The sequence below is a fragment of the Myzus persicae genome, unplaced genomic scaffold (assembly GCF_001856785.1).
Source record: "Myzus persicae strain clone G006 unplaced genomic scaffold, MPER_G0061.0, whole genome shotgun sequence".
In the NCBI taxonomy this organism is placed as follows: domain Eukaryota; kingdom Metazoa; phylum Arthropoda; class Insecta; order Hemiptera; family Aphididae; genus Myzus; species Myzus persicae.
This window is the reverse complement of record NW_019101513.1, coordinates 219,280-242,684: the sequence shown is the minus strand read 5'-3', so window position 1 is coordinate 242,684 and position 23,405 is coordinate 219,280. Positions and strand designations below refer to the sequence as shown.

At 26.9% G+C, this 23,405-nt stretch overlaps 4 protein-coding genes across 6 annotated transcripts; 2 read left to right on the top strand and 2 right to left on the bottom strand.

Moving 5' to 3' along the window:
• The first annotated feature begins 38 nt into the window (after window positions 1-38).
• Window positions 39-1,386, top strand: LOC111029397 (zinc finger protein 813-like). Its single transcript, XM_022308380.1, has 3 exons — window positions 39-660; window positions 726-1,031; window positions 1,106-1,386. Exons 1-3 carry the CDS (start codon window positions 614-616, stop codon window positions 1,317-1,319), a joined length of 567 nt encoding a protein of 188 aa, XP_022164072.1. The 5' UTR covers window positions 39-613; the 3' UTR covers window positions 1,320-1,386.
• Window positions 1,307-3,242, bottom strand: LOC111029398 (NADH dehydrogenase [ubiquinone] 1 beta subcomplex subunit 11, mitochondrial). Its single transcript, XM_022308381.1, has 2 exons — window positions 2,967-3,242; window positions 1,307-1,765 (listed from the first exon to the last, which is right to left on the bottom strand). Exons 1-2 carry the CDS (start codon window positions 3,102-3,104, stop codon window positions 1,472-1,474), a joined length of 432 nt encoding a protein of 143 aa, XP_022164073.1. The 5' UTR covers window positions 3,105-3,242; the 3' UTR covers window positions 1,307-1,471.
• A 138-nt stretch (window positions 3,243-3,380) lies between these two features.
• On the top strand, window positions 3,381-11,289 carry LOC111029395 (Golgi reassembly-stacking protein 2). The gene is made up of 9 exons (XM_022308377.1): window positions 3,381-3,611; window positions 3,714-3,794; window positions 4,673-4,876; window positions 4,958-5,175; window positions 5,255-5,372; window positions 7,652-8,369; window positions 10,297-10,359; window positions 10,652-10,714; window positions 10,882-11,289. Exons 1-9 carry the CDS (start codon window positions 3,549-3,551, stop codon window positions 11,022-11,024), a joined length of 1,671 nt encoding a protein of 556 aa, XP_022164069.1. The 5' UTR covers window positions 3,381-3,548; the 3' UTR covers window positions 11,025-11,289.
• LOC111029394 (FACT complex subunit spt16) lies at window positions 11,130-22,572 on the bottom strand. Of its 3 annotated transcripts, none has more exons than XM_022308375.1 (22): window positions 22,300-22,572; window positions 20,913-21,017; window positions 19,493-19,651; window positions 18,873-19,025; window positions 18,641-18,787; window positions 18,419-18,573; window positions 18,246-18,360; window positions 18,034-18,182; window positions 17,773-17,959; window positions 17,495-17,668; window positions 17,230-17,428; window positions 16,811-17,006; window positions 16,504-16,742; window positions 16,302-16,444; window positions 16,051-16,233; window positions 15,685-15,986; window positions 14,494-14,674; window positions 14,290-14,371; window positions 14,042-14,225; window positions 13,555-13,638; window positions 11,422-11,589; window positions 11,130-11,366 (listed from the first exon to the last, which is right to left on the bottom strand). In XM_022308375.1, the coding sequence occupies exons 1-22, from the start codon at window positions 22,366-22,368 to the stop codon at window positions 11,360-11,362; spliced, it is 3,381 nt and encodes a 1,126-aa protein (XP_022164067.1). In that variant the 5' UTR covers window positions 22,369-22,572; the 3' UTR covers window positions 11,130-11,359. The 3 variants fall into 3 exon arrangements, with proteins under 3 accessions (XP_022164067.1, XP_022164066.1, XP_022164068.1); XM_022308374.1 differs by having other exon boundaries at window positions 14,042-14,228; window positions 22,300-22,570; XM_022308376.1 differs by lacking the exon at window positions 13,555-13,638 and having other exon boundaries at window positions 11,190-11,366; window positions 14,042-14,228; window positions 22,300-22,569.
• Window positions 22,573-23,405: the final 833 nt, after the last annotated feature.

Genomic DNA, 23,405 nt, shown 5'->3' with positions numbered 1-23,405 from the left:
ATGAAGAGAGTGGGGAGGTGGTGGAGATAGTCCTTATTTAAAAATATTTTATACGTACCTGTCCTTCTAAATTCTAATTATATTCTAATCAATACGGTATATTGCATTTAAATATTATCCAGATACTCACATTTTTTCGTACTTATGCATCTCTTTCTTATTTTTTCCCAATCCAAGCACTGAAGTATTTATATACTCTTATTATCATTGTTTCATATTTGTACTAATTCTTGAAGGCTGTCATTATTCACTACTGATTGCGAACAAAACAACTCGCAACTCGCAAGTAATCCCTTTCGACCAGTTTTATTAGTACCTATCTAAATACAACAAAATAAGTTGACCTCGTTTTAAATTGCTTAACTGACCGTTGGTCATTGTAAAGTATCCTTTAGAAACATTTTATGGTTCAAAATACCTCATGAAAAAAAAGGTTACCCTCTTCAAAACTATAAAATTTGTCACGGTTGAGCATGTAATTTTACCCCTATTGTGATTCAATAGGTGCGTCTTTTACGGGAATAGAAAAAATCTTGTTTCTCATACATTATTCATTTGCTAACACGTTTAAGAACAAGAAACTTGTGCATTGATCAATACTTTAAAAATCATTATGAACATCAATGATGTTGATGATCGCGAGTGCATTTTAGATTATGGGTAAGTACTTTGAAAACGAATGATTTTTATTTCAAAATTTCAAAAATTATTTTTTGTTTTTATAGAGCAAAAATTGATGCAGCAATAATGAAATCATTACATAAAGATTATGGTTTAGAGCAAGGTGGATTCAATCCGAATAAACTTATAGATTTTGCGATCCAAGTAAATAATGATCGAGATAGCCCAACAAAAATACATGGACATTTTAAAATTAACAATTTGGCATCTTCTGACAACGATATCATAGGAATGATGTGGGAACCAGAACTAGACTTTGTTGATGATCCAGAATGCTACAATGAGTTTAGAAATAATGATGTTCCAATGAGATTTATGTGTGGCGTATGTTTAGGTCAATTTCGTACTAGGTAATTAAAAGTATATTATTTTTAAGAACAATATTTTATAATTAATTGTTGATTTGAATTTATAAATATTTTAGATGTGCTTTGGATATTCACTTTAGAGTTCACAGAGGGGATAAACTATTTAAATGTGTACTATGTGATAATATATTCAATGAATTAGCTACTCTAAAACAACACCGAGAATTACACAACATAAATGAATTGGTTACATGTGGAATTTGTGGATTAGTTTTTACAGAAATGTATCACATGGTATTACATAAAAAAAAGTATCATTTTAATGAATAATAAAACAATTTATTAGTCTATGCTCTATAGACCTGGAAAAGAAATACATTTATCATTGTACAATTTACATTTGTTTTTTTTATTGAAAATCATCTTATTATATTCACTATACACGAAAACCGGTATTTTATAACATTATGATACTAATAATATTAAATTACTATTTCAGTATCACCTAATTCTTCTTCGGAGGGTAGTTGTATCAAATTTGGTTGTATGTAATTAGGATCGATGAGTGGTAAGCCTTGATCTTCTCTTCTTCTCAGTTCAAGGAAAGCTTCTCTTTCTGCCCAATTCTTATAATTGTAGTCTGGCATATATGCGAACATAAATATACCACCTACTATACATAGAGTGATTGAGAAAAAACCAGTAGCGTGCATGGCATTCAAGTCATCTGTCTCATCATCTTTTTCAAAGCCATATGATTGCCAATTACGTTTTTGCTAAACAAATATATAATCAAAAATTATTAAATCATAGCATAATTATATTTAAGAATATGACTTATGTAATCAACTAGGTGTACTGTAATATCATTGGCTAACTCTCACTAACTACAAATTTGTCAACTGATTTTCAAGATTTAGAACTAATTCAGAACCCTTAATGACTATGCGCAAAACAAAATTCAATAAAGTATCTTTAGACCAAAAACTCTCTCGTTAATAGTTACCTTAAACTATTCGAATAAAATATAAATAACTAATTTAAAAAATATATTATAATTTTATTTCTGTGACCAAGACGTCCAGTATTTAGACGTTTCACTGTATTTCAGTTTTTACTTCTAGCCAAAAATATATTCCAATACATAGAGATATAAATTAATTTCAACTGGAATTAACAACTACAGTAGAAGTTTGATAGTCTAGTGAACTTGGTAGCCTGGACGGTACATTAATCCATTAAATACTTGTCCAAATTTCAAAAACACGATTAACATATGAAACAATTGTATATATATACAAGATATATTATAATGTTTAGTTTTAAATTAATATAAAAGCATTGTGCTGTTATCATAACTTAAATAAATAATAATAATATACCAATTGTGTAGAATGCCTGAAAAATAAAAACCCAGAAATTGTTTTTAACTAATCCAGGGTATCGAGTAAATTCTCAATAAAATGCTTAAAATATAAAAGAATAGTTTACTTTGATGTATCAGATACATGAAACAATTAATGTACTTGAAATGCATTACCTAGAGCAAACAAAATAAAAATGTGCTACATTGAAATCTAGGGCCAAAATGGCATAATTATAATATTAATTGCTAGCATTAGTTGAACTACAATACATATAAACTAAAAGCCTCATAGGTAATTATTTGTATTTATTAATATTATCTAAGTATTAATTTATTAAGTAGTAAGAGTAAATAATTGTTTTCATAAATTACAAAATTATAAAATTATGAACACATTTTCTTAATTTTAAAAATTAAATATTAAAGGTTATAAAGAAATGTCAAAGAAAAAAATGATCAAGGAATAACCAGTCTCTTCTAAGAATAATTGTCTATTAAACATAAATATCTTTATAAAATATTAGGAATTTGACTTAATTGCAGACTTTGTTGTATAAGCATAGATAATATTAAAATAAATTAAAATGATTTATATTTATTCAAAATATTACTGGTTCATGTTCAGTTAGTTCAGTATTGGTAACGCACACTTCTTGATTTTTTTTAGAGGTCGATATATGTCGTTGAACTAATGGCATCGGGCGAACAATTTTTTTAGTAACTTGAGCAAGTCTAACTAAAGAACTCATTATGGTCGATTACAATACTTAGAAGTTTGAAAAAATTGAGAAAATGTAAAGAGACTAAAATAAAAAATAAAGGACGTTCAAAAAATATTACATGAATAACATAATGGTATCAAAATTTTCTTAGGCATTCTTTCACAGTTGATAAGAAAAATAGCAGCTGCTAGAGTACGCATAGACTATAAAACATAAAATAATTCTCTACTGTAGTAAGTAGTTCGTTCATGGTATAATATAATCACAGAATTATTCACTGGTATAATCTATCAATTGATAAGAGATAACACATTGTAGTTACACGTCATTTGCTACGACTATAGCAAGTAACAATTTAATAAAAAACTAAATTTTCCGAATTGAAATTAATTACTGTTGTTATATTTACTGTATTATGCGAGGCGATTCTAAGTTGAATTAAAAGTTATAAGCGTTTTATGATAAATTAAAATGGGATCTGCTAATAGTACTCCTATTCCGGGCGGAGGAACAGAAGGATATCATGTTTTGAAAGTAATAAAAAGTTTTAAAAGAATTTATTTACGTGAAAAATTTCTCAAAATATATTATGTTGGAAACCAATTTAAATATTATCATCCAATTATTATTATGTAGGTACAAGATAATTCACCAGGTCAAGCAGCAGGTTTAGAAGCCTTTTTTGACTTCATATTGGCTATTAATAACACAAGACTTGTAAGTTACATTAAGTTTGTACTTACTTTTAATACTAATAAATTAATGATAATAATAATTACCATAAAATAATATAAGTCAATACAAAAATTACGACGTGGTTTAATATATTTTTTAAACATTAATTAATTAATATATTATAATGATAACTGCATAGTATTATCCTTAAATTGCTTGTTAGTAAACTATATTTTACTTTCTTAGTTTAATATAATATACAAGCTATGTTTCAAAGAGGTATTAATTTCACAAAATCTTGTAATACCTAGCTGGAAAATTTTTGTTTGGCAACTAGTATTAGGTAAGAAATGATAATTAAAAACAAGAGTTGTGTTAAGAGTTTCTTCATCAACTTTGTGATGCTGTACATCGTAAAATACAGAACTTTGGTCATCTAGAACTTGGCAGCTTCATCATGTTAACATACTAGCCCATTCCTTGTACCTTCTACAAATTGTGTTTGTACTACTTTCTTGATATGGATCCAGAATCTGTATGATTTTTGATTGTTTCTTAAACTACCAGAATTGAGTCATCATAAGATACTATTAAGAATTACAAAGGCACTGAAGCTATAATCCCAAAGAGGAAATACAAGGGTATTTTCAATTATGCTGGCATCGTTTGAAAAAATATGTCAAAGTTTGATTATATATGTGTATATATTCATCCTAACAATTATTCTCGGGCACACCATATTGTGTCTATTAAAAATATTTATTATTTAATAGGAACCCTACTTTTAATTGACCAAAAAGTAAATCTAAAATTATTTTATTATATTCTTAATTTATGAACACAGTGGATTTAATAATAATAAATAATGTAGTTATTAAATACTGAACATTTATATTTTTTGTATTCATGATTTTTTTTAGGATAAAGACAATGATACTCTTAAAGAAATGTTAAAAAATGGAGATGGTAATGAAATTACATTAGCTGTATATAGCAGCAAAACACAAATAGTAAGGGAAGTAAAAATTATACCAAATAGTAATTGGGGTGGTCAAGGATTATTGGGTGTGAGCATACGATTTTGTTCTTTTGCTGGAGCCAATGAAAACGTCTGGCATATTCTTGTTAGTAGTTAATTAATTATTTAATACTTTACTGTTCAAATTTTATATTTATATACATATTTTTAATGTACACATTTTTAGGATGTTCACCCAAATTCTCCTGCTGATAAAGCTGGTCTAAGGTCACATACAGATTATATAATTGGATCTGATTCTATAATGCATGAAAGTGAAGATTTGTTTATGTTGATTGAAGCTCATGAAGGAAGACCATTGAAATTATATGTTTATAATGTGGAATTGGATACTTGTAGAGAAGTTTCAATTACACCAGATACTGCATGGCCTGGCGAAGGAAGGTAATTTTATCTTGTATTTAGCTTATTTCAGTTTTATTAATTCTTAAGATAATGTTTAAACAAATTTTTTATTTTAAAGTTTGGGTTGTGGAATAGGGTATGGGTATCTGCATAGAATACCTGTTAGACAAGTTTATCAAAATAAGGATATTCCAGCACCACCTGTTATAAAACCAGCTGTGGTTAACAATGTGATGGTAAGTTGCCAGTTGGTTTTTATTTACTATAGAAAATCATTTTAACAGTTCATTATTTTCTGAAATGATGTATAACTTGTGCAATGGCATACACAGGATGTTTCAAAGGGGATGGAATTAAAATCAATAATTACATTTTTATTTTCTTCAGTGTCAATTTCAGATGTTTGGGTGAGGTATTTGAAAGAGTTAGCTCAACTTCAATGGAGGTTTTTGGTTGAAAAAGGGATGTAGCTAGTATTTTTGGAGATGAAAATTGAAAATTATCAGTACATTTTTACTTCTGGGGAGCATCCTCCTTTAAATACTCTTCAGGGAGCGGCATAGGAATGAAAAATTGAATAAACAATTAAAATCTAAGACATATATGCACGCCTGTATAAGGAAATGAAAATAAATTGATTGATACAAATTTAACTTCACAGATGGCACCACATATTTTATAAAAGGTATTTTACAGTAATTTAATCAGATGAAATACAAACTAAGAACCAAATCAGAAATTCCTTGTAAAATGTATGTATACATCTACGATCTAGGACAATTGAGGGTGAAATCATTTAGATGCAGCCGTTTTAGGCTCTAGGACAAAATTATAACTAGTTTATAAGCATACATTTTATTCAAATATTTGCATAAATTAAAAACATTGATACAAAATAAAATAATTAAAAATGTAATAGTTACTGTACAAAAATATTTTGGGCTATATCTCTCAAAAATGTCAAAATGCCACATCTCGATGCAACTTCATCTATGCCATAACTACTAAATATTATATCATACATTTAAAAAAATAAATTTAGAGATTGATAAGTAAATGTAACTACTGTTTTTGGTAAGGCGCAAACTAAAATTGTCGTTGCTATGGTGGTGGATTTTATCGATTTCAATAATTCAATTGCAGTAATATATTGCTGTTTTAAACGATAACGTCTGATAATCCCTAATATCGCTATAAAATTTTAATGTTTATTTATATATTATTATTGTCATAGGTATGTATAAAAGAATTGAATAACTATATTTTGTTTTAGTTAGTAAACATCTATGCTCTTTTGACAGTGATGTAAAAAACATATATATATATACCGATATGCGTCTATGCTGAACGATTAAAAAAAATAACTTTTGTTAAAATTAAAATTATACTATTACAAACATTTTTTTTTTACCTTGATTAGACTATCTTTGCTTAGTTTGTATGTGATTACTATTAGTTTTTTTTTCTAAAAACCTGAATAAAAAAATATTTATTTGGATAAAAAGCTTAAAATTTAATAAGGTTCTTCATAAGTTTTTATTTTAGCTATTTAAAAATATTAATGAATATTGAAAATAGAAATAATTATTTTTTAGAAACATTTAAAGTTTAAATTTTGACAAAAGCCCAGGCCAATCATTTTGCAGTTAAAAATTTAAAAGAATGTTAAATTTGTATAGCTAAGTCTTGAACATTGAATACTAAGTCCCTCATATATATACTTTATACTGCAACCAAAAAACCACTGATTATTATAGGAATATAGAGATTCAAATACGATGTTGTATTCAAAATTGAATCCAACCTACCTATATTTTTACTAATAAAAGGAATATTAACCTATATAATTTGTTATCTATCCATTGTATACTTTAATTTTTGTCTAACTATAACTTCATTAATTTATATACCATATGATATTGTAATTGTTGAGCCATATAGTATTTGACTGAAGGCTAAAATAAAAAAAAAAAAAAAGGAATATTAACATAAAATAAGATATCCTAGGCTGGTTTTTACTTAGATTCATTTTTCGTATACAGTGGTATACCATAAGTATTATTGAATTCAAATTTAACACATCTATTATAGTGACCTACTCGACACCTACTGTACTGCATAGCGGCTCTCACTGTTCCATTTTTTATTTATATAGGCTTAGTAAATTTGTTTGAACGTATATCAATTTACGTCCATTTTACTAGTTGACTATTCAGTTAAAACTTAATAATTATTTAAAAAATCATAATATGGCAATGGGGGGAAGGGCGCTTCAGCCTGTGTATGCCACTGACTTGTGGACTCTGTCTAATTAAGAAACATATTTGGCGCTTACTTGTTTTGAGAAGTCAGACAAAACCTGTCTGCGTCTTCGATATGTACATAAGTAACTGTACCCTGTGAATAAGTAGACTGCTGAGTATGTTTCTTAATTAAAATATGGTATTACTATACAAACTACGGAATTAATTTTTTTCATAAAATAACTTGTTTAATTTATTTCTTTTTATTATAGGCATCTGCTGCCCAAGTACCACAAGTAATTAATCCACCAGTTCTGACACCTCAACCACCTACTATTTCTGATCTTCCAGTGTCTGATAATAATTCAATTGTTGAAGCAGAAAAATCTAAGGAACAGCCACCATTGAACGAAAGTATTCAAACAACGCCAGCACCATTTTTCAACAACACAAAATCTGAATCACCTGCTTCCATTCCAACAGATCAACAAATACCATATTCAAGCAATTCAGTGCCTTTACCTTATTTTCCTCCTCAAATCACTACACTTCAAAATCCTTCTATTCCAGCATTCCAAGTTTTAAATTCTCAGTATAGCCCTCAACAACTAAATTCTACTTCTGACACAATAAAACCTTATGTATTGACGCCTCAAGTAACAAGATTACCATCATTTACATCGCAAGAATCTATCACCACGTCTACTCAAGAACCATCCATAACACCCACGAGTCTCTCCCAAACTGCTTCAACTCAAGAATTGAACAACCAGTCATCAAATGTATTTCCTCCACAGAGTAGTTATTCCCAATACCATCCTACTGATATTGGGGGTACTACAACTGTAGCTGATGTACCAAGTTCTAAAGATATAAGTAATTACTTCACACAATTTCAAACTCAAGTCAGCCAATCCAATAGTTCAAGTACTATACCAATGTTTTCTGTGAAGAATTTTCCACAGATGTCGCCTTTAGCACAACCTCTTGGTATATTTTATTTTTAGTATAATATTCAATATTATTTATTGATGTTATGAACTATTTAATTTTTGAACCAAACCAAATTGAACTTTGAGTGTTTGATTTGGAAAATAAACAGAAAATTGTAAATATATTTATCCAAACTAAATGCCTTACAGTATGGTATGAAAATGTATGTGAATTTTGATTTGTAGAATTTAACGAATGATATTATGATAAATATGGAATTGATATATAATTTCAATAATTTATTAAGTTTGGGTATCTTAAATTTAAAAATAAATGGTTTGGATTTGGTTTTGTTGACAAAAATAAAGAGTTTGTAACATCAGTAATATCATGTCGCCACAAAAAAATGTTTGGTATCATTAGATACCTACCCCACAAGTTGAACAAAAAAGTATTTATTAAACCAATAAATATATTTAATTCTTATATCAACACCAGTGATATAATATTAATACAACTGTTAGAAAAGCACTATAATAGGTCTTTTATCATTATCAGTTCTTAACAGAAAAAAAAGATCTTATAATGAGTTGATTTTTAATGAAATTATTATTTTTACAGTATGAAAAAAAAAAAACTTTATGTATAGATTTTTGTTAAGATATCTCAATATACAATGTGCATAATGGTAGACTGCTACTAACAAATTTATTGTTTATATTGTAGAGTAATATATTTATAGTTATGTACTTCAATATTTAACATAAATGATAACAATTTATAATATAGTTAATACAGTTTTTCAGAAACTTTGTCGTTTTCCAAACATCACATAAAACTTCTAATTCTTATATACAGAGACACAGTGATTTACTAAGCATGTTCACCCTCTTTTTTTCTTTAATAATGCAGTTATTCAAAGTAATTTAAATCACCTACTTAAATAGTAAAAACTATTTACAAATTGTTGACCACTTAAGGAGTGTCCTAAACTTCTGATTTTCAAATGAGCCCTCCCCCTTTGGCCTTTTAACTGTAAATTATTCAGTGGATAATTTTTCTGAAAAATATATCAGAATCAAAGTTTGTTTAAGTAGAGTTTTAGTTATTTAATAACTTTGTGGTCTAATGACAAAATATGAGTACTTTGGTCATTTGAAAATGTTAGTCATTAGTATTAATCCATCAACATTAATAATTTGTAATAATGGCCTAAGTAAAATAAATACTAGTTCCAATATTGCGTTTATTTTATATTTTTGTAAAAGCAGTTTTAAAGACAGAAGTATATTTAGTACAAACATTTTAATAACTAAGAAACTACCCATTCATCAAAATTTGAATTATTTACTATTTATTACATCAAAATGTTAAATAAAATATCCACTAAATAATTTTTAATAAAAGTGGGGGATCTCATTCGAGATGCAAAAGTTTGTATTGCTGCCACAACACTCCTCAATTAAAACCAAATAATTCAAGAATTGAAAAATTTGTCTTTATAAAGTACATTTAAACATTCCAAAAATTAGAATTTGGATGGATTCATTATTAGAAGGAAAAAATTGGGGTGAGCATTGCTTGTTAAATTACCTTGTATATTGAGAAATATTTGTGAAATTAGATTATTTATTTTTGTATTACTGAAATTAAAGTTTTTCATTTTACTTCCATATTTTTTTTTTTATTACTTTATTAATTATATACTACATAATATCTCGTAAACAAACACCAATTTTACTAGTAATTTTAGTATTTGAAACATCACAAGATTGTACTTTATTTATACTCTGTTCAAAATAAGATCATTACCCAGGAGACGAGTTGTGCGCATGGGCGTGGCTTTGTTCCTAAGCACTGTTGCGCATCTACTTGGTAGGTTAGGCTAAGGTTAGGTTGGGTTTAACCGCCGCCTGACAAAAACTGGTTTCTGACAAATAATGTTCTTGTTTTAAACTGAATATAGAGATTAATGATTTTACAGGAAACAATTATTCGAAGACGTCCGATCCTCAACCACAGATAGTACCTCCACAGCATCAACCAGGTAGTCAAAAATAACTTAACTGTACAGCATATTATATTATTTTTAATGGTTATGATTACTTGTTTATATTTGGAAATTATATTTTTTAATTTCATAATAATAATAAGGTGTTTCTAACAAAAAAAATAAAATATATAAAACTTGAATTATTAAAAATAAATATTAAATCTCTATAAGGTAGGAATATGTTAAAATCAATACAAATTATTGTAAAAATAAAATACTTCTATTTGTTGCTACCAAATTTCAAATAACTATTATTTAACTAAATTATGGTTTATTTGTTTTTCAGGAGTCAATTATTCTGATGAATCATCTCAGTTTCAATCTTTGCAATCATCGCAGTATCAACCAAGTAATTTTCAACAATAATTACTTATTTTTATAGTTTTTTATTAATATCATTTTCTATACATTTATTTTAAATGAATAACCCAAAAGTGTAATAAAATGTATACCTTTCCTTTATAATTTTATTCTTTAATTTATACTGTTATAATGTATTATTTAAATATATTACAGGTGTTTACTCAGGAATGCCACTTACAACTCCAATATCCTTACCGGGTATGCCACCAATAACTGTTAGTGCAACTCTACCCTATTCAGCTATAGAAAGCTTACAAATTGATCAGAAGAAAAATATTTTAAATAGTAATAGTTAAATACTTTTTATTTAGGTCATTTCTACTTGATTAATTAAAATTAATTATTACATAATATTCATTTTAATTACTCAAATTAAACCACAAATTCTAATATAAAAAAAATGTATTCAAATATTTATTTATTTATAGTAATATAAGGACATAAAAAAAAAATTACACAGATATTGGGCTTTTGAATGTATTCTTGAAAAATGCTGAAAATTAAAATGTACTTAAATCTAAAAGTATTGTATAAAAATATATAAGAAAAAAATTATAAATTGATAATGCTAAATTAAGCTATCTTGATAACCTTCATTAATTTTCAATGTGTTCAGTGTCAAGTTCAATGATTATTTTCTGAAAAAAATTACATAAGTCAACTATATAAATAGTTGTTAAAAAAAAAAAATACCTGTGTTTTTTAGAAGAATGACGATCACCACTATCATCATGGCGACGTTTTTCACTTCCTGTAGAACGTTTTCCGTGGCTTCCACTGCCGCTATGACGATCACTACTGCTATGATGATTGCTGCTGCTATTTGATTTATGATGAGATGATGATTTACTTTTAGATGGACTAAAATAATTAAAAACAACAATATACTATAATAATCCCAAATATTATTTATGGCAATCGGTAAATGTTTGCATTGGTTGCAAACTCGATGTCTAATTATCAAGGTTAGAAAAGTTATTAGTAGCCCAAATAAACACAATGTGATGACTTTTATTTTATTGGGCATAAACGTATAGATTGTCAAATTTTTCTATTCCATATTATTATAGTAAGACACATATTTTGTTTTTCTTATCACATTGTGTTGCTGAAGAATATAAATTATTTGAACGTAATATCTATTGTTTACTGTTTATTACACAATGAATGCCGAGATTTTGTCTAAAAACTAGAAGAAAAAAAAAGCTATAGGACACTTGGAAAGGGTTTTTAAGACAACTTTACATAATTGTGTGAAAGTAGTTAAAAATCATCTTTAACCAGAAAGGAAACCAAAGCAAAATTATTAAAAATCATTTTGGTGGCAAAAAATCCCAAAAGTATTCAATTGATATCCTAGTACATAAGAACCCCTGTTATTAAGATATAATATACTGATCAAGGAATAATAAATATTTTAATATTTTAAATCAAATTGCCATTTTCCCACAGCAAATAAAAACTTTGAAATTAAGTATCAAGAGTATAATATGTCATTTACAATATGAGATTACACCTTATTTATTAGGTAAGAGGTCCCTGTTATATCTACGTACATAGGATAAAGATCATTTTTATTTTAAACAACTACATTTAATACCAAAAGTCAAATAATAATTGCCATCTTTTCAAACAAATATATAAGCAGAAAATACTAAGTAGAAACAAAACTATTTATAATTAGAATATGCAATATATTTTGTTTCTACAGAACATTTCTTTATTCAAAATTTCAATATAATTTATAGCTAGACTATTTTCCTAAAAATTGAATCATGCAATATAGTTAAAGTATATATATAGACTATATAGGTATAATTTAACACGTTGACTGCCATGCGGCTGCCGCACCATATCATTCGTAGCCATACAGCCGCGGGCTACCGTATATTAGTTTTAATTTATATTATTAACTTTTCTCGTGGCGCTACAATAATGATCCAGAAAATGCGCTGTAGCGTAGAGGGAATAATTGCAATTTTTTGATGTATAAAACATAATTTTAACATATTTTCTTGTATTTTTAATATTTTTCAAATTCAATAGTATACATAAAAATTTATAATGACACTGAAAAATGAACTTGGCGTACAAATAATAAATATTCTTGAGGCCACCGGCAGCCGCATAGCAGTCAATGTGTTAATAACTAACTTATCTTAATCTCTAAATACTTAAATTAAATAAGTTTGTGCAGTGAAGTATTAATAGAGAGGATAAATTGACCCATAATCATGTTAATTTTTTTTATAGAATTATGAAACTAGCCCACAGGCCATAGCTTTGTGTTAGGCAAACTTTCATATAGTTTCCCTACCATGAAAAAATACACCACTATAAATATTTACAAATTTGAAATTAAACCAAGTATATGTAATAACAATTAATATTTAACCCTTATAATACCCTGATTTTTTTTTAAAATTATAGTAGACGTACATTGTTTTTCTTTTATATACAATAAATTAGGTAAACACTATATACTTTTTTACTTAAAGTGATTTTTAATTCCTATAAACATTTGAAATGACAAATGAGATTTTGCTATGGTTTAAAAAAATATAATGACTCCATAATTAAATAAAGCGAAAAAATCACATTTCAGGCACTAAACAATGATTTGCAATGATAAAAGATCAACTACATATATTTTTGAAACACAAATGTAAAGTGAAGTCGTAAAATGTTAATACTAATTTTTCAAATAAAAATTAAATGTACACACGCAGGAACTACTAACTTAGTATATCTGATTTAAAATACTTTAATCACTTAAATGCAGTCAACATAACGTAAATCATTCAATCAATCTAGATAATACTGTACCTTGATTGACTGCTAGAATAAGGTTTGCTTTTTTGAAATAAATTCTTAGGACCATTATTTGATTTTGAATTTGATACAGAATTTCTAAAAATTAGGTGGAATGCTATCACTATATAAAGAAATATCTTAGATACAATCTGGTATTTAAAACATTTTTGTTTTTTTTTAATACCAACATTTAAGGAGAAGAACAATGTAACCCATAACTGTTATAAACGTAATAAAATTTTATTTTTTTAAGTTTCAAAACCACAAAGTCTTCTGAAATATTAATGTTGATTACATTATTTAATTGTCTATACATTTTTTGTTTACAATTTTAAAAAGGAACAGTTTTTCTTAGTTTTATTTAATGTCTTAATGTTGGTTCTCTAACAATTTCTTATACATTTTTCAATTAAAGCTCCTTATAACATACATTAATTTTTATTTAATGTTCATTATGTTTATAATTATCATTATATTATTATTTTAGTATAATCTGTACCTGTGCTTATCACTGCTTGATTTTTTATGTGATGAGGAACTGTTAAAACGACTTCCACTACTACTGCCCAATTTTTTCTTTGAATATTCATCTTGAAACTCATTTCTATCACGATCTTCTTCAGCTGCTTCTCTTTCTAAATCTGACCAATCCTTTCCAGATTCATCAGAAGAACCAAGTTCTTCTTCTAAAAATTACAATTATGTTTTATTCAAATCAATAAGTTATACATTTATAAAATACAATACCATCATCATCTGAGTCCTCTGAAGCTTCTGAATATTCAGATCCATCATCATCTGACTCTTCAAATGATTCTACATCAGATGGCTACAAAATATAAATTATTTCACAAAAATGTATAAACGGGATATATTACAACCATGCGTTTTCATGTGATATTTGTTTATTTGTTTAATGAACATCTAGCTTAATAAGATGAATATAATCACCTCATAAGGCTCATCTTCTTCTTCTTCTTCATCTGCAGCTCCATCTTCTTCATCAGATTCAGGATCAAGGAAAGTCCAACCTCCATTTTCAAAAAAGCCTTCGGGATCATCAGTAATTGTTTTCATAATTTTAGTCCAATTTAATGACTGAATGCCTTCAGAATATCGAATGTCACAAGAACTAAAACAAAAAACTTAATTAAATATTTTTAGAAAACTATAATATTTAAGGTTTTTTTACTGCAGCAAGAAAATAAAACTAAAAAAAATTAGATATTTTAATTTTTTAGGTAATTTTGTTGGTTAAAATAGGCTCTTGTCATTTTTTTAATCCTTTTATCAATACTACAATATTATCTAATTTTGACAAGTTCAATAATTTCACCTAAAGTGTAAATAAAACTTTAAACTATTAAAAAATTAGAAATACATACATTCATATAAACTTTTTTTATAAATCTTTTGATGTATGTTAAATATATAAATAAATATCACTGCTTTTAAATTAAATATTGGAGACTGTAGATTACTAATATAACACACCAGCCCATACTTAGCTAAGTTTTTATATTTCATTGAATGTATCAATTTTTTAAATTACAAAACATCAATAGTTTTACAGTTAATTTTTGTATAATTGCACATGTGAACACTAGGTACACCTCTAATTTGTAAATTTAAACTCATTCCAACTTTTTGTTAGTTGGAGAAAGAATATGCTTATCCATGGGAAAATTAGGATTGATGTGAAAAAATGTGCGCCAAAGGTTAACAATTTTAAATTTCCTCAAATAGTTTATTGTTGTACTCTCATTTACCTCGAAAACAAAAATTTAAAACCAAAGCTATCAACCTGAAATAATTAGTAGAATCTCTCAGTTCGAACACATGGTATATACCTAACAAAAATTATGCAAGACATTAACAACTGTAATTGTTTGTACAATATAAACATTAAGCAAACTAGGTATTTTATTTAGTTATCAAAAAATCAGTCCTTAAAGATTTTCTTTGAATATACCTATATTATATTATGATTCTAATAACTAATTGCATTAACCATGTTCTTACTATTTACATACAGACATTATCCTCTTAGTAAATATTAATCATTAATAATTTAACTATAATACATCCCACGATCATTGAGTAACTATAAATCAACTGTATTATAAATTAGTAGTTTCATACTTAAGCCATTCTTTAACATGATCCAACATGTTCATTGGTATAGCATTGACCATGACAACTTTGTTTTGGTAATCTTTAAAAACAAAAATCATGTCAAAGTTTTTTAAATGGAATTGAACTCTTTCAAAATGAACCAATTCGACATCTTCCAATGTAATAACAAATGGAGGCCACTCAGTGAAATTAACTAGACATCCACTAGTTGGCTGCAAAAGAACTGTGCTTCTGAATGGTGCACCTGGGAAACCTAAATCTCTAAATGGAGTATCAAATTCTATTTCTTGTTTTGTTACAGTTTCTACCTAAAAACAATTTAATTGTCATGTGTAAAACAATTCAAACAATTAAATATAGGGAATATATTACTTTTTCACAGAAACTTTTGAATGCCGTTTTTAATTTAACTCGCAATTCACGTTCTGATTGTTCGGCAGCTAAATCATCTCTATCATGCATATGTTGGTGTTTACCTAGATCTGTGGTTATTTCTCCAACTTCAGTATAGAACTGTACATCTAAATGTTTTTTCTTACCAAACATAATAGCATGCTGTCAAAGGTAAATAAATATAATTAGAAACGTTTTGTTGATAAAATATCTAATGTTGACAAGTTTACTTTTAAATGGAAATGTAGCAATATAATCATTTCACCATCACAAGGTTGGAAGAATGCATTTTTAATATTGTTGTATAAAATATCAACTTTATCACCTCTAACTGAATTATATCTAAATCCATTAGAATGAGCTTCCAAAGTACCTATAAAATGCATTAATTTAGTTCTGTAATAAATCATTTATTTTATTTAAGTATGTTACCAGTCATCCTTTTGTTTACAATGTTCGGTCTTATGTATAAGTCTTTCAACTTAGGGTTTCCTTTGTTAACAGATAATACTAATGTATCTTGCTTAACTAAATCTTCCTTTTCTTTTTCTTCGGCTTCCCTGGTTTTAAATTTTTTTTGTACTTCTTTAATAATACGATAGGCATTCATTAAATTTGTAGAAGCTGTTATTTGTTCACCAGGTTCTCTCGTATTTGAACTACGATAAGTTCTTGAAAAACAGAAAAAAAAATGTTCTATAAATATAAATTATTTAAATTGAGTATCTACATTACTTACAGTTCTTTAACAAACATGGCTTCAGGATTTTGAAAATAACTTTCACCCCTCGCCAAGGCAGCTCCAGGATGGAAAAAGTTGATTCTTAAATAAGTATAATCGCCTTCAACACTCTGGGAAATATTTTTAATAGTAAATATATGGAAAGGAACAGAAATACCAAACACCGGTAGTATAACGGTTTCATATTTCTTGTCTAAAACCAAATAATATAATAAATTTTATTAAAACTAAAAGCATAATAATTGGAAATTATAAATCTAAAATTATTATGACTTATACCAAATGAGAACATTCTGATCAATAATGTCACAGCCTCACAGGCCGAAAGACTAACTGTCCTCACACATGAATAGATTTGCATTATTCTGTTGAGTGCTGGACAGGGTACACCTTATTCATTGATATTATTAACTTACCAACATAAATTTTAAGATCTTTAACATCTCTTTCTTGTGGCATTTGGTTACGGTTCTTATAAGAGACATTGGACTTTCGTATTTTTTGAGCTTGCTTGCCACTTGATTGTTCGGCCAAACGTTGTTTTGCAGCTTCGTTTAGAGCCACAGCTAATTCTTTTTGATGTAGTTTACGTTTTTCTTCACTCGACGAATCCATCTAATATTTTAAGTTTGAAATAAATAATTGAATACCTTTCAGTTAATATTTAAATATGTTAGTTACCCTAAGTTTTGATTCTAGTACTGCTGTTCTCTTTCCTCGACCGACAATTGGTTCTTGTTTTGGTTCATTCTCTTTTTCATCGTCTTCTTCTTCATCTTCATCATCATCATTCAAATAAATAGCTATGTTCTTAATCTTTTTTTTGGATGGAGTCAATAAGGTTGCAGTGGTGTCCTAAACAAATATATGTTTAAAAATAGAATACTGATTTTATTTAAAAATAAAATAAAACAACATTTTACATAGCTTTCCATTTCAAAAAATTGAATAATACATACTTCATTTACTAAAACAGTATCTCCGACGTATAAAGCATACACTTTGCTTTCTTTGTCAGATCCATCCTTGTTTGTTAATCCAGATAAACCAACACATAAATTATAAACTTGACCTTTCTTAACACAAGCAGTAGTTTTAGGAGCTATCATTAGAGAACTTTCACGAAATTCAATACCCATTACAAATCTAGAATTATTTATTTTATAAAAATTGTAATTGATTAATTAAACTATTATAATTATGAAAACTAATTGACATACCCAAAATTTTTTGTTAGCAAATCTACAAGTTTTGGTTTTTCCTTTTTTGCAAATTCTATCCCAGAGTTATAAACATCACATAATTTATTACCAGATTTTAATTTTGACATTAAGATATCTTGCAAACTTATTAAAAACTCATAATTCGACTAAAATAGAGACAAAATGGTTATTTAATATTGTTAAGGATAAATAATTTTTAATTCATCTACCCGGATTTCTTCAGTTGGATTGACAATCATTGTCCTGATTAGATTTGAACAGTATGATTTGTATCGTGTTCCTAAACTGCATATTATCACTCCAAAATGTAAAATATTTTTATCGCTGTAAAAATAATAGAAAAAAATACAACATATATAAGACAATTAAGATTATAAAATACCTAGTTGCAGAAAATTTTAAACTATAATTTCCTCCACTTTGAATAATAGGAGGATAACAAAATTCTAATTGAGATGGATCAACATTTGCTGGCAAATATTTTTTGTCCGTCAATGCTCCTTCTAAACCTTCAACTAGTTTCGTATGTTTAACTTTCTAAACATTTAAACATATTAATTAATACAAATCTGAAATTTAAAGAATTAATGATAGATGTTATTACCTTGTCAGCATCAATTATTTCCATAATTTGTTCTTTGAGGTACTTTGTAAACATATCAACTGAACTTAAACTAGCTTTCTTTATTAATGTGATTTCATTTTCAGACTTTATACTTAAAATATAACCAATCGCAGAGCTTATATCAATCTACATATAATGTAAAATGAACGAATAACGGTTGTATAAAAAGGAATAACTTATAAAATTATACTTAGAATTCAAGATAACATACAGTAGTAAAGTCTCCTTTATCAAATTCTGTTCTCCATGCATCCATAAATGTACCTGGATATTTTTCTTTTCCAAAAATACCAACAGATTTACCATTTTTGCTATTTTTTATAGCTTTAATTAATTTGTCAATGCTATCTTTATCATTCCCACCCTAAAATTAACATATAAACAAAATGAAAAATATACACGTTAACTTATTCATAAAATGTTAATGGTAGCTTGTGAACAGGTTTAATATTAGGTAATATGTATATTGCAATAGTTTTTGGCCCTTCATACAGAATTCAACAAATTTACATTATTACACATAATGATTTATTTAAAAAAAGAGGAAACTAAGAGCACGAAACCAGTAATTGTTTATTTATGCATATTGTTAATATTCCAGTTTAATAACTGTTATCTTTTATTTTTTTACATCACATTCAAATGAATCGCTCTTCAACTTGCATTGTTCACAAACCACCGGTAAAAATTATTTTTAGTCAACTTTAATAAAATTGTTAAGATACTATATATAATATATTTAATGTATATTAAAATAAATATATATTTAATATATATTATTTATTTATTAATATATTAATAAATTAAGGTTTTTATTTTAACTAAACTTACTTTTTCTCTTGTAATAAGTTTGACAGAAGGACAGTCAGAATCTTTAACATTTTCGGCTGGTTTTAAGAACTCAACTTTTTTTTTACTGGCTATAATATGCACTCCTTCTAATGTAAAAACTGATACAGTGTCAGTTAATTCATAACCAAACAACCAAATCTAAAAATAGTCAAAGTAATCATGTTCAATGTGAATGTTTGATATTAGTTTTACATTTAATTAATTAAATTATTTTTAATGTAAAAATGAGCTAACTATAAACTATCACCACATGATCAGCAGATAAAAACTTCAATCTTTTACTTTAAGAAAGTTTCTGGCAAAAAATCATATCTGGTTGAAGCTTTGGGTAAAAAACAGGAGTAAAAGTTTGATGCTACGTCATATAAAACTTATGGTGCCCATAAATCTTAGTCTTAACTCTTATTCATAATACTTTGATCAAAATATCAAAAATAAAAAACATTTGTAATGCTGTTTCCCCCCTTAACCTTTGATCCATCATTTGTATCGCTATGCAATGTCACGCCATTGGTGTTATGAGCTCCACCTCGCCTCTCTGTTTTTTTCACCATTTTATATTATACAATAAACATAGAATATTGAAACAAACACCAAAATATTTATATTTTAAGCTTTTAAAAAAATATTCTTATCATTTTTTTAATTATAAATATTTTAAACAATAAAAATTAAAACTGACATTATTATATGATTTTTCATAAAATACACTTATAATACAAATATCATTATTTTTAAAATTTGATTTCTTTTTGCGCCACTTAATTTTTTATCGTTCTACACATATATAAAGTATATAAATTATGATAATATTATTTATCTGGGCTGAGTAGTGAGTGGTCTATAAAATTGGAAAGCAACTTGATACTGAAGATATTACATGTCGATATCTTATCAAGAATTATCTATAAAATTATTTAAGTTACAAAATTATTGTATTTTAAAACATATTGGTTAAAGGTATTAATAGGATCACAGGACTCAAGTAATAAATAAACAAGTGGCTCTCAAGATACTCAAGAGGTGAGTGCTGCTCTCACTATGGTACCAATGACGGGTTCATTACAGTATTGTTAAATGCTAATAAAAATTAACTGTTGCTACAATATTTGATATGCAGCTATCAACATTTAAACAAAAATTTAAAGTATAAAATCAGCATTAAGTTTTTGTTTTAAATTATAGAAAAACAATAGTATCAAATACACAAAATCCAAGCAATAAATTGACTTTTACATTTAAAATAATATTTTTAACTATTTTGATACTTATTTTTGTTGGAAATGCATTAATAAATATCCATTGATATTTTTTTTTGATTTCAAGAACCATAGTTTTATCATTATTTCAATATTAATTGTTATTTGTTCAAGTAGTTTCAATTACATAGTATATTTACCTGCAGTGATGATGATTTGCTATACATGGTATAGTCATCAACTCCTACTGCACATGTAAAAGCGTCTACATTACTTAAAGCTCGAACATTTTCATCTTTATTATTCTGAAACATAACAAATTATAAAATGTCTAGAAACAATGCATAAAGATTCTTAAAATAAGTTCTAGATGATACATTTGGAATATAAAATGTATTTTATTACGTGTTTAAAGGAAAGTTATTTCACTAGATTAAATTTTTTAATTAAAAAAAAATAAGAAATTTATTACTTTATGTAACATTGTGTAATGTTTTTAGTAAGAGAAGTATGAAATAAGATTTTTAACCTGTAAGCATATACACGAGATAAATATTTACCCCAGTCATGTATATTAACACAAAAGAAAAATGTGTGGACAAATTATTGGACACAATTTTAATACGATAATAATAAAAAGAATTGAATATTTAAGTAAAAAATAGTTATTTATAACAGTAGGATACATTTTTACTCCATGCAAGAAAATGTGAAATCACAAACAGTGTGAGTTGTGTTAGGTAAAATTAAAAATATTTATGTATACCACAAAGTTGTAAAATATGTTATACATAATCTATTACATTTCATTCAATTCATTTATTTTATTATTAGATGGTTTTACCTTATATACGCATAATTGAAATGAAAATACTAATAGGTACTAGCTACATAGTTGGAGTATTTTTTTTTTTGATGTTTAAGATAGTTTATATTTTTTACACAAAAAATGTTGTTTATTTCACGATTTTTTTAATTGGAATAGCAATGGACTAGTTGATGACCAAACCAAAATAATGTGAGGTAGGCAGTATCTACAAATACTATCAGACCTTCATTCATACTCTTGAATAAATTTCTATTCAAAATACAATCTTCAACATTCAAACCTACATATTGATACAATTTGTATTATGGTTAAGCACCCAAATTACATCTATAGATAGATTAAAAATTGAAATACCTATAATATAACTGTTGAATAAATAACATTTTTTTTAAAATAGCTACTGAATAATAAATTTACATAAAAAATAATGTAAAATCTATGTTGACATTTATAAGAAAAATAAAATGTTTTTTCTAATACTATAGTCCATAATATTTTAAGAAAAATCATTTTCACAAGTAGCATTAATTTAAAAAAAATTCACATTCGATATTTTAAAGCCAATGCAAGTAAATCTGTGCAAAATATGTGGAATTATTTTGGTCTGCTTCATTCAACAAATCTTTTTCTAAAACCAGCTACCATCATAACCTTTTGCAAGAGACAGTCGAAAATGCACTCCAGTATGAATCTTTAATTATTACTGTTGTAATAGTAAAGAGATATCGTACGATAATGTTTTTAATCACAATTATTACCTTCCAAAAATCGTACAGATGTATTAACCGCCTAAAAAATGTTTCTTTATCTAACACTAATGACGGCATTGTAGAAACAAATTCAAACTGCAAATAACTTTTGTTTTAAAGTAATCAGTTATCAGAAATAGTATTAATTATGAATGGCAAACACTAAAACAAAACTCCACTACGATAGTTATTGAGTTATAGAGCCTGTGAAAGACATTTCCCTCTAAAAAAGAACACTCAAACCCATAACAACTAACCACAAATGTATTTACTGGTTAAAATATCAACAAAATAAAATAATGTGATAACGCTTACGAGTTGTAGTTTCTGAACAAAATTGTTATTATATTCTATGGTTGTTTGCTGTAGTTATCAGTCTTTTTTGGTTCAATTTTACAGTGTAACCACCACAGATATATAAAAATATTAGATAGACGACTCCCTATTCCTACAATGTAAAAATTATGAAACCTACAAAATGGCCGAGATTCTCTTATGTAAAAGGTGAATGTTTAAAAAAATATCATAAATCAGCACAGAATTCTGATACACAAATCCTCTTAAATAAGAGAATTTCGGCCATTTTGTGGGCTTCAAAATCATGTCCAAGTCGGCTATCAAGTATTTTTATATATCTGTGGTTACCACACTGTTTAGTATTCCGTGTTGGCGTGTTACCACAGACCTAGATACCAGTTGTTTTTATATAATTATATCACAATGTAGCTAACACATAGACATTTATACATATAACATCTCTCAGATTTACGATTTTTGACTTTCATAAAAGCACAAGACTGGACCGTATAACCTATCAAGTCTGTTCAATCACCGATTTCCACGGACGAGGGAGAATATGTCCAGATATCGGAATTCACCATCAGCGAATAACAAAGAGCTCTTAATTAATGACGGAGCGAGTTACACTGAGATACGAATGCAGGCCCATATTGTTGGATTGCCTACTTAGAGTTAAATTTCAATCGATTTTCACCTTGACGTGACTGACTTGCTAGATGCTCAAAAACGGTGTTCCAACTCAAGCTTTTGGTTTCATGTTTCCAAACAAGACTGGATGTATCGATTGTCGAGCGGGTTTAATCGCTGATTTCTTG